We start from the raw sequence: 24,236 nt of genomic DNA on the forward strand, positions 1-24,236 counted from the left end.
ATATTGTAATATATAACAAGAGAGACAGAGAAAGAAAGAGGAAAGAAAAGAAAGAAAAAACCTTCTATAGTGTATCATAAAGCTATAATTGGAAACAGGTGGGACCTAAGCCAGAATTTATTTTGTAAGTATGGATGAGTCAGCTAACCTCTCTGCCCCTTAGTTTTCTAATCTCCGTATTGAGGGAAGGAACAAATGAGGAGCTGTTTAGAACTCCCTGATTTCTGTATCTTTAGTTTGGGTATACCACCTCATCAATGAAGTATAATTACTTTTAGATGTTTCATGATGTTGGTAAATTGTTTGGACTATTTTGAAATAGATTTCCCTTAAAATTCCTTATTGTTTTGTGATTCATGACAGAGTCATTTTGTGGATTATTTTGAAGTCCGGGATTATGGTTAAATTGTTCCCTGAAATGAGATCAGCATGTCTACATTTTTTTTTCATTACCACTATTTTTATAGTTGCAGGAATTTTAAAAAGATCTTCTGGGGAAAAAAATAGACTTATTATCTCATATCTATTATTAAGTGGCTTTTTAAAGGCTATGAGGCAGCCCTATTATTAAATTTCAAACCAACCTAGTATCTGTAGCTTGATGAGATTCAACAACTTGAATTCCACTTCCACATTATGCTATGTATGATGCCATTTTCACAAAGCCTAGGACAATTTTTGAGATATAAACTATCTAAAGAAGAAGACTTAAACTATCAAATATGTATATTTGATATATAAATTATTAAAAAACTATCAAAAACAGATTATGTTATTTTAAGAAAGAAAAAAGGACCACTGATTTTTTTTTGCTCAAATTTTCTGTAAAATAAATGTCCATCTAGATTTTTGTAGTTGTTTCTTAGTACCAAAAATCTGAAAGCTTTTATTCTATAGGGTTAAGGGCTGAATATCATAAAGATACGTAATTTAAACAGCAGGATAAAATAAGGAAAATTTTAAAATGAGACAAATATTACTGATCAGATTGTTCCCTTAGAGTTTTATTTTTTATTGATTATTAGTTTTATATATTTTTCTATATGCTCACTCTTAGAGGAATATAATAAATTTCAGTTAGTTCTAACTAAATTTTTAAAAGTACAAGTGCTCTAGCCAAGACTGAACACGGTACTTTCAGTGTATACCATTCTTTATTAACTAAACTAAGAGACCAAGAAATGAATCCCATGCTCTACCTAGGTCTGTCTACTATTTTCATAGTAATTGCAAGTGGCATTCAGGTTGAAGGGGCCAAAGAGATAAACCCAGCATTTCCAATACTGTGATATTTGTAAATAATAATTATCAAATACCATTTGCAAAATACTAAGACTCCTAAGAGTCGTGATTTTGTGTTTTCCAGTAAGTGTGGTATTTAAAAATTTTTGTAATTAGTGTAAAGTATGCCAGAACGGATTTCAAACCTAAGGATTATATAGCTGTATACAGTTTATATTCTCATTTTAGATCATGTGATAAACCAAAGAAACCTATAGCTGAACAGGACAGCTTAACTTCATGTAAACTCTGGGAATAACATTCAGTAGCTACTTTCTAACTGTTTCCTTCAGAGCCACTCTTTAGTTATTAATGACTGTGGGACCATTCCAATGTGAAGATAAGGGTTTCCCATACCATTAGTTTCCCGATTCTCCATGGATGCCAACTGAGTGTCTTAAGTTTCAACTCAGTTCTGACATTATCTACCTGGAGATAGCATCAGATTCCATGGGCTAAGGGCTCTGTCCACAAGACTGCCCTCCACTTCAGATGCCAGTTGAAAAGTTCAGGTTCTTACCTGTACTTTTGACCATCTGGCTATAAATCAAATGTGCCCCCCTCCTTGGGTTCAACTAATTCAGCAGAACTATTCACAGAAGTCAGAAAAACATTTCATTTACGAGAACACTGGTTTATTATAAAAGGATATAACTCAGGAACTGCCAGGTGGAAGAGATGCACAGGGCCAGGCAGGGAAAGTAGATAGAACTTCCGTGCTCTCTGAACGCCTCTCTCCCAGCACCTCCACCACAGAAGCTCCCCAAACCTAGTCCTTTTTGTTTTGTTTTGTTTTTTTAAGATTTTATTACACAGGCAGGATTAATTAAATAATTGGCCCTTGGGAATTGAACTCAATCTCCAGCTCTTTTCCCCTCCCAGGTGCCTGGGTAGAGAGGAGGGATAGAAAATTTGGACCCTTTAATTACTTGGTTGAGTGCCCTGACAACCAGGCTCTGTCCTTAGGGGAGGTCCAAAAGTCACTTCTTTAATATAAGAAAAGACATCTTTAAAGCTCTCAACCCTTAGGAAATTCCAAGGGTTTTAGGACCACCTTGCCAGAAAAGGGAACAATGATATTTACCAAATATATTTATTTCTTACCCTTGTTAAGCAACAAAAATTCAACTGAGTAATTTATAAGTTCGAATTGTCTTTATTGAATGATTCATGAATCAGGCAGCATCCTATCTAACAAATAAAAGAGAGCCCTATAGAGCTGCAAAAAAGGAAGCTTTTTGAATGTAGCAAGTGGGGAAACAAGGAAATTATCGGCAAAGGAATCCATTATTTGAGGCAAAGTCATCCTTCTAATGGAATGGAAGGGATCTTTTAGTAAAATTTACTAGCTGACCAAGAAATTCTATGTTGACTGGTTAAAGGTTACATTCCTGGGAGGCTGAAACTGCAGTTAGGTTAGATATAAAGCCTTGGTTTGCTGATGTGGGTCCTTTGACAAAAGTGACTATTTTGAGCCTCTGGCTTTCTTTTTTTACATTATAAATCACAATATCACAGTTACCAGTGTTTAAAAATTAACACTTCAAAGCGGCTTTTTGGAGATCTCAAATGTATGAAGGAAAAGATTATATATGCCTAAATTTTTTGCGCCTCTACAAAATACATACTTAATGATCCCACCTTTTTGAGGAGTGATTCTAATCAAGGTAGATAGAATCAAAAGGCAACAAAGAAAAGTGAGAGAGGCAAGAGAGACCTTATTTGCTCTTTCAAAATCCAGGCATAAACCCTACTTATTGTCTCTACAGAGAAAGCCTCTTGGTATTAATGGAATATCAAGGTTGGCTTGCGAGGTGGGGAAATGGGAAAAAAGGTTTCTGGAATATAGATAAAGTATTCAGTTCTGCTAGCTGTGCTGAAACAAAAGTACTACTTTTTACTTGCCTATTTGAAATGTATTCTATGAAGTTCAAAAGTAAGAAATACTTGGGAAACTCTTCTGTTTTAGTTCCTGGTCACTTTGCCCTTGAAAACATATAACTGTATTAGGAAATTGGCTCTCTCTCCATTCTTATTTTTTTCAAATCCTGATTGTTGTGCTACTAATGATTTGTAAGTTTTCCTTAGAATTTCATATTCCCAATCTGCTTTATTGTTAACTTCCTGTTAATATATTGTTTAAAATGATAACAAATGGTAAATAAAATTACAAAAATGATAATTTAATGAAAATAATGGGAAATAAAGGATCTGATATAAGAAAACATTGGGTATTATAAGCCTAAATTTAAAAAAAGAATACAAACACGGTACTTTTGTTAGTATATTTACTTCTTAAAGAGGTGTGAATTAACAATTCTAAAACTATTTTGTTTGTATAGTATGGTTAACCAAATATGTAAATATAAAATAGGGAGAGTCCAGTTTCTCAATATCAGAGAAAGAAGTTAGAAAAAAAGAAGGAAGTCAGGCTAGAAGGAATCCTGTAATGCTGAACTGAAGTCGGAGGTAACAATATGGACTTATGGGCTTGTTGCTGTTAATATAGATGTATAGATGCAGGTATGTGTGTGTGTGTGTGTGTGTGTGTGTGTGTGTGTACAAGTTAGTATGCATATACGTGCATATACTTCCTACCTCTGGCACTGAAAGAATTGAAAGCAGTAAGAATGAGTATACCTACCCCCAGTATTTGATTTTTTTTGTTTAAGATTTTATTTATTTATCAGAGAGAGAGGGGGGGAGAGAGAGAGCACAGGTAGACAGAATGGCAGGCAGAGGCAGAGGGAGAAACAGGCTTCCTGCTGAGCAAGGAGCCCAATGTGGGACTCGGTCTGGGACCATGACCTGAGCTGAAGACAGCTGCTTAACCAACTGAGCCACCCAGGCGTCCCTTGATTTCTTTTTTTAAAAGAACATATATTTATTTGTTTGAGAGAGAGAGGAAAAGGCAGAAGGACAAGCAGACTCCCCACTGAGTGCTGAGCCCAGTGCTGAGCTAGATCTCAGGATTCTGAGATCTTGACACTTAGCTGACCAGAGTTCCCCCAGTATTTGATTTCTAAACACCATCCTCAAGTAAAAAGAGCTACGGCTCTTTGGAAAACTGGTTGATTCTAGGGCTGAGGCAGGGAAAATATAAGATGAGTCTAGAGCATCTGGTGGCTCTAGAAAGTAAGGAAGTGCTAAGAAACAAACTACAATGATGGCAACAAATGGAGAGGGTGAAATAGATAAATAGTTACAAGCCAATGGAAGGAGTTCCCAATGGACAAAGCTAGAACAACTTAACATAAAGATAGTGTTAGATCATAAACCAATACCTATGAGCCCATACTGATGTTAATAAATAACTGAGGGCACCTGGGGGGGTGCAGTCAGTTAAGCCACCAGCTCTTGATTTCAGCTCAGATCATGGTCTTGGGGATTGAGCCCTGTGTGGGGCTCCACATGCAGAAGGGAGTCTGCTTAAGCACTCTCTCTCCCTCTATCCCTCCCCCTTCTCTCTCTCTTTCTCTAAAATGAATATATAAATATTTAAAAATAAATAGATAGGTAGATAGATAGCTGAATATATAAACTAAAGGAGAAAGATAAACTATTCTTCCCAAAAGAATTCCAATTAATAAACGTGAAAGGAATGAGGGAAATGGGAAATCACCGTTCAACCATAGCAGTAATAATTGCCACAGGCAAGATACATCAATAGATGCTAAAATTAGTGGGCACAAGTCTAAAAAGAAACTGGATATTGTACTGTCTTAAAATATGTTTCTCTAAATATTTAGTAACTTTACAGTGAAGAATCAACTATAGATAGTGGCAGTCAGCACTTTGACCCATGCATCAAGTTTAATTAACCTGAAGTAATACATATCAACTTAACATACTCCCTGTTATAATGCACTGAGAAGGGCATATCGCTTCCATAGTATCCTACTCAACAGTGCAGAACTTCAGTCTAATTATGAGAAAACATAAGACAAACCCAAATTAAGGAACCAGTACTCTTCAAAAGTGTCAAGGTCAAAAATGAAATCTGAAGAACTGTCATGGATTGGAGAAGACTACATGATAGCAACATGAAATGTGGAATTCTGGACTGGATCCTGAAAGAACAAAGGGTAAAGAACAAAGGGAAAAACTAATTTTAACATATTATCTACTTTATTTAATGTTATAGCACAAGATTAATTTCTTAGTCTTGATAATCTCTGACTGTATAAGATATTAACATAGGAACATAGTGAAGGGTATACAGAACTCCATTCTAATTTTGCAACAACTCTGGATATCCAAAATTATCTCAAAAATAAAAATTTTCAAAAGTATTTAAACAATAAATGTTTTTGTACTTTAATAAAAATTATGTATATTTTCAAATATGTTATTTTGCTATACATATGTATAGTGAATGATTACTATAGCTAAGTTAGTTTACATATTCATCTCACAGAGTTACTGGGCTTGCTTTTTTTCATATGGTGAGACATTTTAAAGGAATTCTGTATTTCTTCCTATCTTAGACAGCATATTAAAACTTAATTCAAATTTAAAAAACAAAGATAAAAAACAAAACTGAATTCAAATTTTATAGAAACATTGACAGCAATTTAGCCTAGATACCTCATACAAGTAGAATCATGCATTATTTGTCTTTCTGTGGCTTATTTAACTTAATAACCTCAAGGATTGTCCATATTGTCACATATTACAGAAGTTCCATTCTTTTTAAAGTTAAATAGTATCCCATTATACGTATACAGCACATTTTCTTTATCCATTCACCCACTGATGGGCATTTAGGTTGTTTCCACATCTTGCCTATTATGGATAGTCCTTACATGAGTGTAGAGGCACTCATATCTCTCTGAGATCCTAATTTCAGTTCCTTTACTATAAATAAATACCAAAGGTATTTATTTATACCCATGCTGAAGCATGATAGTTTGACACTATGCAAGGATTCCAATTTGTCCACATTGTGGCTAACACTCACTGTCTTTTGTTTTTTTGATTGAAGCCATTTTTACAGGTGTGAGATGGTATCTCATTGTAGTTTTGATTTGCATTTTCCTGATGATGAATAATAACCTTTAACATTTTGACATATACTTGTTGGCCATTTGTATGTCTTCTTTTGCAACATGTCTGTCTATTCAAGCCTTTAGCCCATTTTTTAGTCAGGTTATTAATTGTTTTACTATGGAGTTATAGGAGTTCGTTATATATTTTGGAGATTAACTTCTCATCAGATATATCATTTGCCAATATTTTCTCCTCTTCTGTATGTTGTTTTTTTTGTCTATAGTTTCCTTAATTATGCAGAAGCTTTTCAGTTTGATGTAGTTCTGCTTGTTTTTGTTGCTTATGCTTTTAGTGTCGCGTCTATGAAATCACTGTAAAGACCAGTCATCATAAAATTTTCCTCTGTTATCTTCTAGGAGTTTTATACTTTTAGGTCTTATGTCTAAGTCTTTAATCCATTTTTGAGCTGATTTTTGTGCATGCCATAGGACAAGGGTCTGATTTCATTCTTTTGCATGTGAATTATCATAAATTCTCTTTGTTCTTTTATAGAATATGGTCCATGGATGGATATGTATTCATCCTCATCCCACTGAGATATATATATTTCAGATTCCAATATGTTTTTTTCTGGATAGTATATATATATATATTTTTATTTCTTCAATTAAAAACATAATACCTTACAGGATCTATAAGGACATATAAGAGAAACTGAAATGAGCCTCAGAATATTTATTTATTGACATTTTTGAACACCTACAACATGGATGAGCTCATAAACAGGAAATAGAATGGAAACAAGGGGCACCTGGGTGGCTCAGTGGGTTAAAGCCTCTGCCTTCAGCTCAGGTCATGATCCCAGGGTTCTGGGATCTAGCCCTGCGTTTGGCTCTCTGCACAGCAGGGAGCCTGCTTCCCTTCCTCTCTCTGCCTGCCTCTCTGCCTACTTGTGATCTCTCTCTCTCTGTGTCAAATAAATAAATAAAAAATCTAAAAAAAAAAAAAAAAGAAAGAAAGAAAGAAAGAAAAAGAAAGACCATGAGAAATAGCATGGTTTATTTAAAAAAAAAAAAAATGGTAACAAGTAAAAGTCAGAACTTTGGATATGAAAGAACTTGTTTATAACTTTGGAAGTTCTTCATTATAGTTGGATTCAAGAAACACACAGGCCTTCTTTTAGATTTAAAAATAATCAGCTCTTTATTATGAAGAGTAGACAATATTTGAGTAACTTGCTTCTCTTCCTTTACCTGCTGCTTCCAAGTTTCATGGTTCCTTCATAGGTGACTAAAATTCCCCTGAGCAGAGTTGATGAACAAAGAGAAAATTTCTGCTCCTAGAAAGTAGCTTTGGAAAATGCTGAAACTATATGTGAGTTGAAGAGACAGATTCACTAGGAAGCTAGTGCAACTTAAGTTTGGGGTTCTTCCTGTATATGAGCCTCTTCTTCTAAGATCCTGCAAAGGGCCTTAGCAACTTGTTTGTGGTCAGGTGTTTTGCTAGGTTCCAGTCACTAATTTAAACCCCTGGCTCTCCATCCCTGGATTAGATATCAGAAGACCGTGGGTGTAAGGTCTTTGGCGCTTCAGACAAAGCAGGTCATTTTTCAAGGTTCTCAGAGTTCTCATCACATAAATGAAGGTAGACTAGAATTTTGTTTTGGGAACTTTTGGGTGCTTTCATGACCATTTGAGAAATCTGTGACCCTTTTCCATGAAGTAGAACAGATATACTTATACAATTTGCACATACTTATGGACTTTCCTGAAACTATTTTCATAACCCTAGATTAAGATCTCTTGAATAATAAAGTCTTTTAAATTTCATGCAAGTCTAATATTCTGCTATATTAAGAAAAGCTAACTTCTAGTTTATTAGCGACTTTTTAAAAGGGCAAGAGATTACCACTCTAACCATCTATTGATGGCTGTTCAATAAGTGCCTTATTGATAGGTTGATTTGGGTTACATTCTGGTTTTTTTTTTTTTTAATTTGTTTGCTTTCTGTATTGTTTTTTTTTGTTTGTGTTACCTTGAGTTCTCTCGGTTCTCCTGAAGACTTTCACTTGAAGACATTTTTTATTAAGAAAAATATTTTAGATGCCTTTGGACTGAACCAGTATAAAGAAGTTATGGTGTTTACCTGAAGCTAATAAAATAATTTATGTTTTCCCTGTAAATGGGAACTGAAAAATAACCAGTGTCAATACCAAAATCAATTTGGAAAGGATCTACTATGAAATTAGGTTTTTTCAAATAAAATGTAGTTTAACAAGAGATGTTCACTCTGTCTTCCTTCTTATGGGGATACTTTTCATTAGAAGGTAAAAATGATGCTGTGTTTTGAAGCAATAAACTTAATATGTATGAAACTTGATGGCTTTCAAGATCAAAGGATTGAGTTTCAATATAAATGTATGGATTTTTTATTAAAAAAATACAAAAAATCGTGGCAGAAAATAGATCTAGAGACATTTTATGTATTCTTTCCATGTCATCTAAGAAAATTGGAAAAGCTTGCATTCAAAACTGTGTAAGATTTAGTATACACAGACAGTATACTACACTGTATAGATTTTTTAAAAATGTACTAGTACTGTTCTGCCCTTGAGCCAAGATGAATTAATATTTTCGTTCTTCCTCTGTAAATTTTCTCTGTAAAGATTGTTCATTATTGTTCAATTTCAATATGATTGCAAATTAAATGATGCAAAACTCAATAAAGTAAAATACACAAAAGACCAATTAACATGTTATCTCAGTAAGTATATAGAAGAATGAGGGAACATACTGTTCCACACAGTAGCATATAATTAAGATGTAGTCATAAATCAAAGAAATATTTTGACTTGTTTAGGTGCACAGGTGGCTTTTAGAAAGATTGATTAGCTCCTCTTGCCCCCTTGAGATGAGGGTTCATCGTTATTCCTGCAAAATTAAACAGAATAATTTCTCAAACTTCCCACAGTGTGTATGCTTCAATGCAGATAGCATGCTGGAGACAAATGTTTGCAAAGTGTTCATCTCCTTGTCCATTCCTGTTCCAGATGCTCTCTACGATGTCATCACTGTGGGAGCCCCAGCTGCCCATTTTCAGGGATTTAAGAATGGTGGTCTTCGGAAACTACTCCATCGATTTGAAATGGAAAGAAGAAAGTAAGTGATGACATGATGCATTAATGATACTACCTTCCCTTTGGGAAAGTTTGATTATAAGGTTAGGATGAAGAAGCTTGGTCCATCGCAATGAATAGTTCTTGACATCTCCAACCCATTAAGTACCTTCAAGTTGCCAAATGGCCAAGAAAATATTGGAACAAAAATGAAATTAGAATACATGAAGTGCCTGGGGTGCCTGGGTGTCTCAGTGGGTTAAAGCCTCTGCCTTCGGTTCAGGTCATGATCCCAGGGTCCTGGGATCGAGCCCCGCATCGGGCTCTCTGCTCAGCAGGGAGCCTGCTTCCTCCTCTCTCTCTGCCTGCTTCTCTGCCTACTTGTGATCTCTGTTTGTCAAATAAATAAAATCTTTAAAAAAAAAAAAAGGAAAAAGAAAAGAATACATAAAGTGCCTGAGTGTGTTGCTTATGGAGTAGCACTATGCTGGCAGAAAAATCTTCTGGAAACTATGCTACCAAAAAATAAGATCTATTCTGATATCAACTATGGCTCATTCAATGGAATGGTATTCATGTGGAGATTTAGTTGAAAATGATCTACTTTAACTGTGAAGCCCAAGACACTTGATGGAGAGCATGAGTCCCAATGATGACTCTGACCATACTAGTGATTTCCACTGGGGCTGAATGCCAGGCACATAACTGCCTATCATTTAATTGTGTCATTTGAAAAAGAGACATCCATGTAGAACTCTGTTAAATGGTGAGATTAAAACAGTAATCTTGTATTCCTTAGGGACAAGGCATAACACAAAAACCAAAGTATTATCACTGTCACTTATAATTTTATTATACTTCAATTTTTTGTGTGTTCAGTTATTTTAAAATATTGCATCGGTAGTTCAGTCCCACATACTGACCCCCACATACTGAGTTTATCCTGTAATATGCATATATTCATGTAAACCATTAAGAGTGTTATTCACACGTGAAGGGTAAATTTCCTTTCCTTTTAAGGTTGTTACTCTTCTTGGATTACAGTCCCAAATTTTGAAAATTAGGGGAAAATAGTTGTTCTTAGTCATAGTTGGTTTAGTAATAGTATTAGAAAATGTGAGTGGCAGAAACAGAATTTTCTAAAAAGTTTCATCACGTAACACATTTGTTATTCAGTGTCCAGATGTTCAGGAAGAAAGCATTCAAACATTTGGAAGCGTTCAAATTGGGGCACCTGGGTGGGTCAGTTTGTTGAACTTCTGACTCTTGATTTCAGCTCAGGTCATGATCTCAGGGTCCTGAGATGGAGCTCTGCCTTGGGCTCCACACTCAGGGAGGAATCTGCTTGAGAGTCTCTCTCTCCCTCTCCCTTTGCCCCTCCCCCTGCTGGCACTGTCTCTCTCTTAAAAAAAAAAAATTACTTAAAGTAAGTTAGAATTGAATAAGTAATATACTATTATATTAAATATAAACTAATAATATAGCTATATGTTTTTTTCTTGTTTTAAAGAAATTGACTTTGGGGGTTGCCTGGTGGCTCAGGTCCAATAAGTTTCTGACTCTGGATTTCAGCTGGGGTCATGATCTCAGGGTTGTGAGATGAGCCCTGCACTGCATTCCACACTGGGCATGGCGCCTGTTTAAGATTAGCGTGCGCGCTCTCTCTCTCTCTCTGTACTGCTTACCCCTCTCCCACTCACATGCTCGCTCACTCTCTCTCTTTCTCTCTCATTAAAAAAAAACACACAGGGGCGCCTGGGTGGCTCAGTGGGTTAAGCCGCTGCCTTTGGCTCAGGTCATGATCTCAGGGTCCTGGGATCGAGCCCCGCATCAGGCTCTGCTCAGCAGGGGGCCTGCTTCCTCCCCTCTCTCTCTGCCTGCCTCTCTGCCTACTTGTGATCTCTCTCTGTCAAATAAATAAATAAAATCTTTAAAAAAAAAAAAACAACAACACACAAGCATGGAAGGAGGGAAAGAAGGAAGGGAGGGAGGGAGGGAGGAAAAGAAGTAAGGCAAGAAAGAGGAGGAGAGGGAAAAGAAGGAAAGAGAAAGAACAAATGGACTTTGGTACAATACTATTAATTTAGATATAATCCTTATTCAGATTACTCCAGGTTTCATTTTCGTGTTTTGTTGGTTGGTTGAGAGGACATAGATAGAATTCTATGAAATTTTATCACAGGTGTAGATTAGAGTAACTATCATCAAAGGACCACTTCCTTTATTCCACTATTCCACTAGGACTATTCCACTAATCATCAAGGACTATTCCATTACCACCGAGGAACTCCCTCAGGTGATCTCGTAATAGTCACACCCTCCCCCAAAACCTTCTGCTGCAGAAAGTTATTCTGTTGCCTTATTATTTCAGCAGGGAGTAGAAATCAGAATTGCAACCAGGGGCTCTGAGGGGAGAAGAGCTCCTATTTAAGTCATGGAGGCTGGCAGCCAGTTATCACAGACCTCATGGGGAAAGGATGCCATCTCTTTGCTGAAATGGGGATGGGAGTGGAATACAGGTTTCTATCCAGGTACTGTACCAGGGAGGGGCTTTTCTCACTGACCCCTTGCTGTACCTTTATTTAAGTGGAGGAGCAACCTGCCATTTTTCTGATATCACCCAAAGAATAGACAAGTATGAGTAAAACTTTTCTGTTCTGTTTAGCCACCCTTTACTAGTTGTTTGGTTTTTCTTGGATGCCACTTTTACCTGGCATTTTGCATCACTGGGATATGAGACAAGGAAAAAAAACAAAAACAAAACTATGGAACTCACTGTCATGTTATTCCTGGAGTCCGAAGGCACCCAGTCAAATTTCCCTCATTTTTCCACCTCTTAGATTCTTCTGATAAATGACTTACAGGTTTTGTCTAGAGTATTTTTTGTAATTAGAGAAGTAAAATAGATTATATTTACTCCATCTTGCCTGGAACTGGAATTCTCTAATCTTGAGAATTCATCTAATCTATTTGTTTTTCTCAATCAAATGTTAGAGTTTATAGCACAGTTAAAAGACTGAAAACTGTCCACAGGGCACATAAAATCTAGTTGAGCATATAAAGAGTTGGCATATGATGATACATGGAACCTAACTGTATAACTTTGTAAAATCCTAAAATATTACTATATGCTACTATACTATTAAAGAAAATATTGAATTGTGTGATTAGATTCTGAATAATATTTTTTGAGTCTTAAATATCTCCATGAATATCTGAATTTTTTACTATTCCTCACCTCTCACTGGGATGTTTATATGCCTATAATCACACACACACACACACACACACACACACACACACCACTTTTAGGATCAAATTTAAAATAAAAGGAAAAAGAGCATCCAATGCTTATAACATTAATTTGCTTTAGGTTTTTCATATGTGTTATTATCCCATTATTTTACTAATGACTTTATTGATAAAATGCAAAGAAGTTTTTTAATTAAAAAACAGTATGGTGTGAATCTCAAAAAGTATTCCATAGGGCAGTGATACAGGACAAATACGGCTTGCTGAGGCAATACACAGATAAGCATGGTTTCAGCCAGTCCATCAAGTTAAGAGGTGATATAAACAAAGACTTCCAGCATAAAGTGACATCATACTATGCAAATTATTTTTCTGTAGATTCTTTCAACAACAAATACTGCATTTGTCAGTCAAAAGCAATAACAGGAGTAAATATGACTATATGAAATGAGTAACTTAGACTAACACACTTATTTACATTTGGCAGTGCAGAAAAGCACATTAGGTGAAGGAATTTTCTTCAGCTCTGTTCTTTTGCTACTTCCCCAAAGGACAGTCAAATATTTTAGGCCAGTTTTTTAAGGGATCGACCATAGCTGTTACACTACCTCACCTCCATTTATTTTTATCTTAGCTATGCTAATGAACTATTGTCCTGTGAGAACATATGTAATTTATTTGTCTGTTCCTCAGGGATCTGTCTTTTGATGAAACATTGAATACATAATGAGAAGGGTTTTAGTATAAGAAAGCCTTGCTTACTGGGGCGCCTGTGTGGCTCAGTTGGTTAAACTCTGACTCTTGATTTCAGCTCAGGTCATGATATCAGAATCTTGGAGGGGAGCCCCACGTTGGGCTCGCACTCAGCACAGAATCTTCTTCTCCCTCACTCTCTACTCCTTCCTCCTCCTACGATCATGTTCTTTCTCAGTCTCTCTCTGTCTGTCTCTCAAATAAATAAATGAATAAAATGTTTTAAAAAGAGCAAGCCTCACTTATAGTGTTCATATAATATAGCTTAGATCACATAAAAATGCATTTTAAAAGCATTTTTATGTGATCTAAGCTATATTATACAGGATAATTAATAAGAAGATGATCTTTTTAAAGAACAAGTGTCTGAGTGTATTTCTCTGTTCAGAAACCCTCAGGGGTTCCACAGTCATCCACTGGGCATTCAAAGCATCTGTGATCTCGCTCCACCAACTTTCTACTTTCACCAATCACACCTTCTCCTATAGTTGCTTCTTAAATGCTATATAAACTGTTTCCTTAATGGACCTCACACTTTTCCACCTCTTCTTCTTTCCTTACTCAGTTCCCTTATCTAAGAAATTCTTCTGTTATCATCTTCCCCCTATTTTCCGTTTCTTTCTGTCAAAAACATACACAAAATCCTATTCAAAATTCCACGCATCATCCGTCCTAAGATTCTACCCTCTCCATTATGTCTTCCTGATTTCCCAAGTTGATTTGACTCCCTACTCCTAATATTTTATTTTTACTCCCCTTATAGCCTTATTAGGTCAGGGTTATGATGTATTAGGTTTGTTCTTGTATGACTCCTGTAACAGTTTGTGATTTCCTTGATGAAGAGATAACCTCTTGAAATTTGGATCTTTTGGAGTTCCCCAGAGAGTATTTGGTATACAAGTTCAAATTCAGCAGCGTTGGAATTCACATATGAATCAGTTACAGTCTCTGATTTAAAGTGCTGAAAACACCAGTGGGAGATCAAGTTCCACAAATAATAATAATTCAGTACAATCAGTATTACATAAAGTAGGGCTTCTCAACCTTGACTGCATATTACAATTACCTCTAGAGCTTTAGAACATTTTTATCTCTGCCAAGATATCACCCCAGACAAATTAAGTGAAAGTCATGGGAATAAAGCCCAGGTATGGGTATGTTTTAAAAGATTCCCAGGTAGGAATGATGTGTAGCAAGAGATAGATGTGAGTGAATAGTGCTGGGAGAAAACTATGGGGCATGGAGAATAGAAACAAGAATAGTGACACAGTAGAGTTACACTTGAAAAATATTCAATATAGACTCTCAATTGAGATGTATCAGGAAGAAAGAAAATTTATACAAGGTAGTATCTGTTGATATAAGAAGAAAAATATTACATCTTGCTTAGTGGAAATTTGTCTTTAAAGAATCCCCAAATCATTAATAGTTGCAAAACAGAACCAAGATCAGAATAAAGATATAACAATTTCGATCTGAGAAAACATGGGCTTGAGTAACATGTGAACAAATAAAATTGAACGTATTAGAAGGGTTTTCATGCCATAAACATGAGATTTTTCTGAGACAAAACCCTAATTGCACATGTTATTTTTCTAAAAGACCAAAATTAGGATGTTTGTAGGCTGTGTATTCAGTTGTTACATGAAACATCAAACAATGTTACAGCAAACTTTCCTGGAGTCAGTAATTTACATGGAAGCTCTTTAAAGCTTGTAGATTCCTCCCCCAAAATATGATCAATTCTTTACTTCTGCTGTTGCTTAAAAGAAAGGGGGTTAATTGCTACAACAACACATATTTTGCCTGCTTTGAACATTTATGATTTCAGCAGGAATTTCAGGCTCAGACAGAACTTTGACTGAGTAGGATAATGACCTGAAAGCATAACCTTTTCCTCACGATGGAAAAGCACCTCATGAAAACCAAGAATCTTTATAAAGAAGAAAAAGTGCCAGTGAAGGGCAATGTCAACCTCATGTGAAAATATTAATTCCCTGTGATCTGCCTATTCATTTGGAGTAAACTCAGAGCCAACTCCCTGCAAATGACCTAATGTCACATGCATGCCTGTGGACATGCTCTGGTGTTCCCACCCCTCCCCCATCTGTTCCAGATAGGAACACAGTCAACATTTACTACCCCACGATTTCAAATGGAAAAACAAAAAAGAAAAAGATCACTTGGAAAAGTCATAAGGAAAATGAACTAAAATTTTACTGACAGGAATATTGTAGGCTCGCCTTGAGCCTGCCACAACCTGAGTCTGTATTACAATTCGGGGGACTTTTCTGACGGAAAGCAGAATATTAATACAAAGGGTTAAACAAACCAGTCTTACCTTTATGAGATCAATGGTTATGTGGTCATATGACAAAAACCCTGAGGGAAATTTTCCTATTACAAGCAGAAGATGTTTCCTCATTCTCTATTTTAGAAAGAAGACTTCTTGGGTAAAAGGAAAACTATTGCGTTAGGCAAGGAAGCTCTGTGTAGCCTACAGTGCGGCAGGCATTCATTTACCCAGAAATGGGACCTGGATACAACACCTCATACCACTACCTTTGATATATGTATCCTTCTGATAGAATCACTAACCACTGCTTGATTTGGGGAAATAAAACATAAATGAAACAGCTGAGATGTCTAAACAAAACAGTTTTCCAACTTATCTTTTTTTGTACTCTCTCCAGTAACTAAGCAGTAGTTACAAAAAATTTTGTTTTAAACCTTTCGTTTTCATACTTAAGACTAAGATTCTCATTTTTTAAATGAAAGGGAATTAGTGATTCAAATATATTCAGTGAAAGGAGTAAGACTGCATCCATGATTTGTTTGGAGAATGAATTTTTCTTTTTTTTTTTTTCTACTGAAGTTCTTTTGCTATCTCTAGCTTGATCTCTGGATTTCTCTTAGAAATTTGTCTTTGTTCACTAGCAGACCGGTTTAGTCTGAGATCACGATTCTGTTTATATTTTCTGTGTACCAAGAGATCATGCCATATATCTTTTCATTAGAATTATTTTGATCTTTAAATTATGTGAATTTAAAAATATTTTCTATTAATTATTTTCTTTTTTTAATTTTAATTCCAGTGTAGTTAATATACAGTATAATATTAGTTTCAAGTGTATGATATAGTGAAACAATACTTCTATACGTTATCCTGTGCTCATCACATGTACCATCCTTAATCCCCATCAACTATTTAACCCATTTCCCCCCCCCCACCTCCTCTCTGGTAACCATCAGTTTGTTCTCTATAGTAAAGAGTCTGTTTCTTGGTTTGTCTCTTGTTCTCTCTCTTTTTTTATTTTGCTCATTTGTTTTGTTTCTTAAATTCAACACATGAGCAAAATCATAGATATTTTTCTTTTTATACTTTCTATTATCCATGTCATTGGAAATGGCAAGATTTCTTTCTTTTTTATATGGCTGAATAATACTCCATCATATAAATATACCGCACTTTTTTTTTTTTAAGATTTTATTTATTTATCAGAGAGCACACTACCCAGTAGTGTGATTACTGGATCATAAGGTAGTTCCGTTTTTAATTTTTTGAGGGACCTCCATACTGTTTTCCACAGTGACTACACTAGTTTGTGTTCCCACCAACAGTGCAAGAGTGTTCCTTTATCTCTGGATCCTCACCAACACTATAGTTCCTTGTGTTTTCAATATTAGCCATTTGAACAGGTGTGAGGTGATAGCTCATTGTGTTTTGATTTGCATTTCCCTGAGGATGAATGATATAGAGCATGTTTTCATGTGTCTGTTAGCCATTTATATGTTCTCTTTGGAGAAATATCTGATTGTATCTTCTGTCCATTTTTTAAATTGAATTATTTTAGTTTTATGTGTATGTTTATTGGAAAATGTAGAAAAGTCAAAATAAAGATTAAAATTGCCTCTAATCTCCCTTCTGAACAAGACAGTCACTGCTGGCATACAGGTGTGGTCTCATCTAGTTCGTTTTTACACATATAATTTACACCCTTATTTTTTTTCTCTTATAAGCTTAAAAATTCAGAATGGTTTAAAATGGTTAATTCTTCAAAGTATATCAATTGAATGCTCTACATTGAAAAAAAAATCTAAGTGTTTGTGGTTCTTTGGAAGTCATGACCAATCCACCAAAGGTAGTCTATTTTAAAATATCAGTCTTATAGGTTATAGTTAAAATTCATGTCCTATTCACTTCCAAATATATTTTCTTTCCTTTTGAAAAAAATACTTTATACCACATAAAAAAAAAAAACCCACTTTATATCATACAGGCTTTATGGAAATAAAGACTAGGTATCTACCCAAGTATTTTTTTCTTTTGAACCAACACCTGGCAATACGTGATTTTCAAGGAGATAGCAATTTCACTCTTCGTGTAGATTATAATTTGATTCCTTGGGGATATATTTTCTTCCACCTATGATTTAGTCTTCCTCAGCCACTCTTAGCTCTCTGCTCAGCTCATCTTAGAGCCAATACAAAGTGAGGGCTGCCAAAACTATGCCCCATGTCTCCGTGACAGTTCCCTGCAGGTAGCTAGCTCCCTGTATAAACAGCATCAAATCTTCCAGAGAAAGTGGATTTTTATCTCTTACATATGTATAGTTTGGAATAACAAGAAAATAAACTGTGTTTAAATAAATAGTCATGTTGAGACTTCAACATACTGTGCAAACGGCATGATTAGGATTGCAAGGCATTGAGCTACCTGTGATAGAAAGGAATAGAAGGATATTTCTAAGTTGAATATGATCCTAAATGAATTTGTAATGCAGTTTTTCTCCTTCTTTATTCTCTTTTTAACTAAAGAGAATAACAAAAACAAGATTTGCTTGTAGCACACAAATTTAAAGAATAAAGAAGCATTTAAACTGAAAAGCCTACCTCTTCTGCTATCTCTACCTAGAATAAATCAGTTAGAACAGCTAAATGTATTTCCCTGCGTAATTTCTTCTAGGCTTCCAACCATTTGAATTTTCAATGGCTATGACTCAGTCCACAAACTCAAGGTTCAAGGGAGTGTGATGTTCTTGAACTTTCCATAATTAAGTTTAGTTTTTTCTGGCTGCATTCTGGGTTAATGCAGAAACTTTCATTTTAGAAATTCATAGACTCCACTCCCTAAATGGATGGAATCGTGGCTTGGGCACAGAGTTGCTTTGTGACATTAGTCAAACTGCCTCACCTCTCTATAACTTAGTTTCCTCATTTGTGGTTTGGAAGTACTGCTTACCTCATAGGGTTGTTCTGAAGATTTGATAATTTCATATATACCAAATGTTTTATAACAGTGCCTGGTACTTAATGAGGGCCTAACAGATACTAGCTATTATTTATGTAAAATATGTAAACAGGTATATTTTAACTCAGAAAAGTGTTTTGGCAGTGCCTCATTTCAATTCATGTAGATCTCATTTTTTCTAAAAGCTATGTAGCATTTTATCGATGAAGTGTAGCATAATTATCTAACAATACAATGTTGGTGATCATTTAGGTGATTTCTAATTTTTTGTTATAACTACGCATGTTCACAGGATACACCCTTATTTTTATGTCCCTAAAAACTGTATTTCTTTTTTGATAAACTCCTAAAAGTGGAATTTCTTAGTTGAGGTGGTAAATTTTAGAGATGTTGCCATGTTTCCCTCCAAAATAATTGTATCAATGTGCATATAATGCCTAATTGCCCACATATTCTGAAGCTCTGGGCTACTGACACCATCTCTGTGTGAAGCCCAGCTATGGCTCATGAGGTCCAGACATGCACTGGCAACCATCTAGCAGATAGCTCTACATTAAGCTATCATCCAACCACTTCAATGTCAACATATTCAATCATCTCTCAATCTCTTTCCCTCAAACTTCTCTTGAGAATCTCTTTTCTTAATAAAAGTCACCACCGTTCACCTAGATGTTCATTTTAGAATCTGGAAATCATGACTACTTTTCTTCCCTTGCTTCCTCTTCCAATAAAATAAAATCAGTTCTTTCAGCTCCACCTTCTTATTTTTCAGGAAGTCATTTATTTCAATAATAAATAATGGGTTCGGACAATTCTAACCCATGAAATCACCATCCTTTAAATATTCTACTGCCAAATCTCTTAATTTGGCAAGATTAAGAGATTAATCTCTTTTGAGACTGGCTCTCATCCAATCTGTTTTTCTCACTTTGGTTGGAGTAATAGTTCCAAAAGACAGTTACAATCTTGTGATTTCATAATGTTGAACATTTCTTAGCTACCTCTTGCCTGGAGTATAAAGTTCAAGGTGCATAATATATTCATGTGTCATCTGGTCCTACTTTCTTCTCCATTTTCATCTTTCACCCCATCCTCTATATGAACCAGACTAAATTTCCTCAGTTTCAGGGCTGTCTGAAAGCCTTCTTTGACCCATTGGCTAGACTGCTGCTTTAAGACTTCTGTATGCAATCATCCCTAATTGTCTGTCTTCCCCTCTGGACTGTGTGTGTGGTTTACCACAGTATCCTCAGGAGCTAACTTCTAAGTGTTTGTTGAGGGGGTGAATAAAAGAAGTGAAAAGGATTACCTATCACAGGACTATCTCTCCTCTTCCTGAAAAGACCAGTGTGGTTGTATCAGGTAGCAGAAACATAGGAAATAATTGTGGAGTTGGGAAATAGAAATAGAGGAATATTTGTAGAAAATGTCTCATAAGCTTTAAAAGCAGCCATTTTTTTTTCAAGTATTAGAACGTTAGTGTTTGCTTGCACCTCACTAGGAAGGGAAAATATACTTTTATGTGTTCTGAAAGGGGATAGATGATAAATTTTGTAAGATCAGCCTAGCATAAAATCTGATTCAATATTAGTAATGCAGTAGTGACTTTAACATTTCAGTTGGTGACATTTTTCCAATCACCAACCAAAAAGCTTGTGAAGCCAAGTGTGATCTGAAGTGTAGGCAAAAGGCACTGTATGTAGTATGACAGTTGCAGAATTCTTAAAATTAAATCTTTCCCTTAAAGAAATGACTTTAATTGTAAGTGAAAATAAGTTTGTTAAATGACCTAGAATTTCTAGTGATAATAAATTTGGTGAAGAGAAAAGTGTCTAAAATGATAAAACACATCATCAATCCTATTTGTGGATTTCAGAAAGCCATTGAACTTCTCACCCTTCCATTTCCTTGTTTGCACTATAGATGTGGCTGATTTCTTTTGAAATCATAATAATCTAATGATTATTAGAAAGAGTGGTTAAAATCTTGAGATTTTAAGGAAAGATTTATGAAGTATATCATCACTATCTTTCAGGAAGATAATTTGCATAATTTGACTTTCACAATTAAATGTTTTAATTTTACAACTATTAAAATATGATTTCTGCTTTTATCGGGGAGAAAAAGTAATCAGCAGGAAGATTAGCACTTAAAAGATATTATGTGAAATCTAATAAGCAAATTACATGAAGAAGCCTTTCTTACTTAAAAAACTAAATATGAAAAGATAATATGGTTTGAGAACTTATTTTTTGAAAATCCAAAGTTGTATTTCTTCTTCATTGTAAACTAAAAAAGAAAAAAAAAATTAAATCATGACACTGTATGTCATCTCAACTAGTATGCATTTAATCCAAAGAAGAACTCTTGTACTCAGATTAAACACTGAGAAATTTCCAGCATATTTTTAAATTTCTCTATTAGTTTAGATATTTAATATCAATTGGTCTCAAAGACAGCAAACAATAGAAAAGAAAGTCATCTGTAAGTAAATTCTCAGAAAATAAAAAACACTGTGTTTTCCAGAGCTTTAAAGTAGTAAAAGTATTAACTTGAAAAGAAAAGAAAAAGGTTTGTATGGGACTATGTCATGGAAGAATCACACAACTGGTTTGTGTAGCATAAGAAAAAAACTGTTATTGCAAAATCTTTGTTAGATGGGACTTTGCCTGAACAATTCAGTGTCTTCTCCCCTGTCATGAGGTCTGTGCTAATAAGTTGTTATTGGTGGTTCTATCAGGAGAAAGATGGCTTAGCTTCCAGTGGTGTCAGCACAGATACAAAAAAAAAGAGACTGGTTGCAGAGATACTTGGGAGGGCTCGGCAATTGTTTAGATTTTGTGTTTGTTTGGAGTGGGAGGTAAAAATCTAGGGTAATCAAGGAAGACTTCCAAGTTTCTGTGCAGCACACACATGTATGGTGATGACATTCACTGTCCTTGGCTCAAAAATTCCAAGAGTGTAAAGAATCTGGAAATGAAAAAAAAAAAAAAAAAAGAATCTGGAAATGAGGGAAAGAGAGAGAGGAAAAGTGGGGGATGGGAGAGGAGAAGGGAGAGGAAAGAGAGTGGTGGGAAGATGAGGGGAGTGAGGGAAGAGAGAAAAAGAGAAGAGAGAGAAAGAATATAAGTGTGGGCAGGACAAGAGCCAAATCTGAAGGGAATTTGTTTGCTATATCAAGTCCTGGCAGCTCATCCAGTAGACTGTAGGGAGTCACTGACAGGTTTTTATCTGAGGATTAACAGGATTAGATTTGTATTTTGAACCACATGAAAAGCATGAAGAAGAGCAAACAATTAATCCATTATAATACTAATGGAGAGAGGAAATGGGTGACTATGGAGATAGAGATTTTAAGAAAACTTTTATAGAATTTAAATCTAACTGAAGGAAAATTTAGGGAAGCTAGGCAGGGTTGAGGAACTCTTAGTACTCTGGTTTATACAACTGGGTAAATGCACAGGTTGCTGGGAAAGAGAGTACAGGAAATAACCCATTGATTTCCATTGCTTATTTAATAAAGTCAGTTGTTTATATTCAATATGAAAATAAGTGTTGGGAAATAAGAAAATAATTTTGTTGAGTCTGTGCTTTTTTTCCAATTAAAGAGCCTCTTAAATGTTAGAACCAATAAGGAATCTCAGAGATCATAAATTCCCCTATTTACTTTATTATTGATGAGAATACTGAGATCAAAGATTAAATCACCCATACAGATAATGATAGAACCAGACCAGAAAATTAGACTTCTGTCCCCACTCTCAGATTCTTCTTCCATACTTATTCACCTTGATGCAATCAGTAGATATTTAACACAAAATATAGGCTCTTAATAAATGAACAATTTTAGTTCTAACTACTAATAGATAATCTTTCCAGAATTGATTTTGCTGCCCACCAGATAGAAATTTAAGAGGAAAAAAAAAAAAAAAAAAGTTGGTCCATTCAACTCTTTATGGGCTTTAATGAGAACATAATTTTGAGAGATAATCACTTCACCTGTATAATTACAAAAAATACATTACTTGATACAGTGATTAACACTATTTTAAACTGCCTGAAATTGTTTTGTATAGTAGTCAGTAAAAATAATTGTAGACATTGGTTCTCTCTATATAACCTGCCCAATACACTTCAGGAAAACCATTTAGGAATTAAAATAATAAAAGGAAAAAGTAAACTTTTCAAAGATGATCATCCTTGAAATATTCTACTATTTATAATAGTAAGATATTAGAAACATCTAGAATGAATGAATAAGCACTCTTTGCATCATTAGAGTACAGCACTATGTAGTCATTTCAATTAGTGTATGGATTATGAAGTATGTAGATATGTATATTAAAACTGTACCTGGGGGCACCTGGGGGCTCAGTTGGTTAAGCAACTGCCTTTGGCTCAGGTCATGATCCTAGAGTCCCAGGATCTAGTCCCACATTGGGCTCCCTGCTCCGTGGGGGGTCTCCCTCTCACTTCTCCCCTCTCATACTCTCTCCTCTCATTTTATCTCTAAAATAAATAAATAAAATATTAAAAAACAAACAAACAAACCTGCAAGAAAAACATGAAATTATATATACAAAGACATCAATCAAAACATGGGTGAGTGTTTTGGAAGGGATAGTTAAGTTTATGTAGAGTGATGCAGATAGATGCAGACAGGGCTCCAGTTCTTTTAGGATACTTTTGTTTTCTATCTCCCTTCCTTTTTTTTTTTTTTTTTTAAGATTTCATTTATTTATTTGAGAGACAGAGAGAGAGAAAGAGCTTAAGACAGAGATCACAAAGGCAGAAGGATGTTTGGGTAGTGGGAGAAGCAGACCTCCCCAATGAGCAAGGAGTCCAATGTGGGGCTTGATCCCAGGATGCTGGGATGATGACCTGAGCAGAAGGCAGATGCTTAATCAACTGAGGCACCCAGGCGCCTTCTCTTCCTTTTTATTTTGTTGTACAATAAGAGAAATGTCTTTGTAAAATCCTCTTTCTACTTCTCCTTCCAGCAAATATGGAGAACTAGATGACATGAAAAAAAATCTCCAACTACAAAATACATAGAAAGTTAGAAGCCATATGACATCCTTTGTTACAATGCCATGTGACATTGCTTTTAAATGAATGTCTGACCTCACAAGAATATAAGAGACATAGTACTGAGAATTGTTAGTAAAAAGCTCTGAAACTATGGCTACTCAAATGATATTTAAATTTGCAAGGTCTTGTGAGAATACGAGTGAGGTTAAAAAAAAAAAAATTATTTATTCCCTGTTTCTTCCTCTCTGCTACCAGCCCTGGCATGTGACATTTTGAGGACAAGCATCATCATACTCATCCACCAGAAAGACCTCTGGCCTTTTGCTTCCCTCAGTGTATTCACCAAGTAGCAGTCATTAAATATTTGTTGAAAGCAATTTATTGTGAGATGATTTTCAAATTCATTCTTTAGTCTAATCTGTGTTATAAAATAGACTCATACATCTTCTCTAATGAGCTTTAATTAGATGAGAATGTCTTCAATGGTTTTTTATTTTAATATTTATAGGCTGTACCTACCATTATATTACTAAATAAAAAGATGTTTCCTGTTTTAGTTATTGT

The 24,236-nt window shown here is 35.2% G+C and overlaps 1 protein-coding gene across 7 annotated transcripts in view; it reads left to right on the forward strand.

Moving 5' to 3' along the window:
* The window catches only part of INPP4B (inositol polyphosphate-4-phosphatase type II B), an 830,572-nt gene that overhangs the window by 667,636 nt on the left and 138,700 nt on the right, over positions 1-24,236 (forward strand). For all 7 annotated transcript variants that reach the window (XM_044268013.1, XM_044268017.1, XM_044268010.1 and 4 more), the window contains one exon: positions 9,320-9,428. In XM_044268013.1, the coding sequence (XP_044123948.1) occupies positions 9,320-9,428 (109 nt within the window). The remainder of the gene's footprint in view (positions 1-9,319; positions 9,429-24,236) is intronic.

This window comes from Neovison vison, chromosome 11 (assembly GCF_020171115.1).
Source record: "Neovison vison isolate M4711 chromosome 11, ASM_NN_V1, whole genome shotgun sequence".
In the NCBI taxonomy this organism is placed as follows: Eukaryota; Metazoa; Chordata; class Mammalia; order Carnivora; family Mustelidae; genus Neogale; species Neogale vison.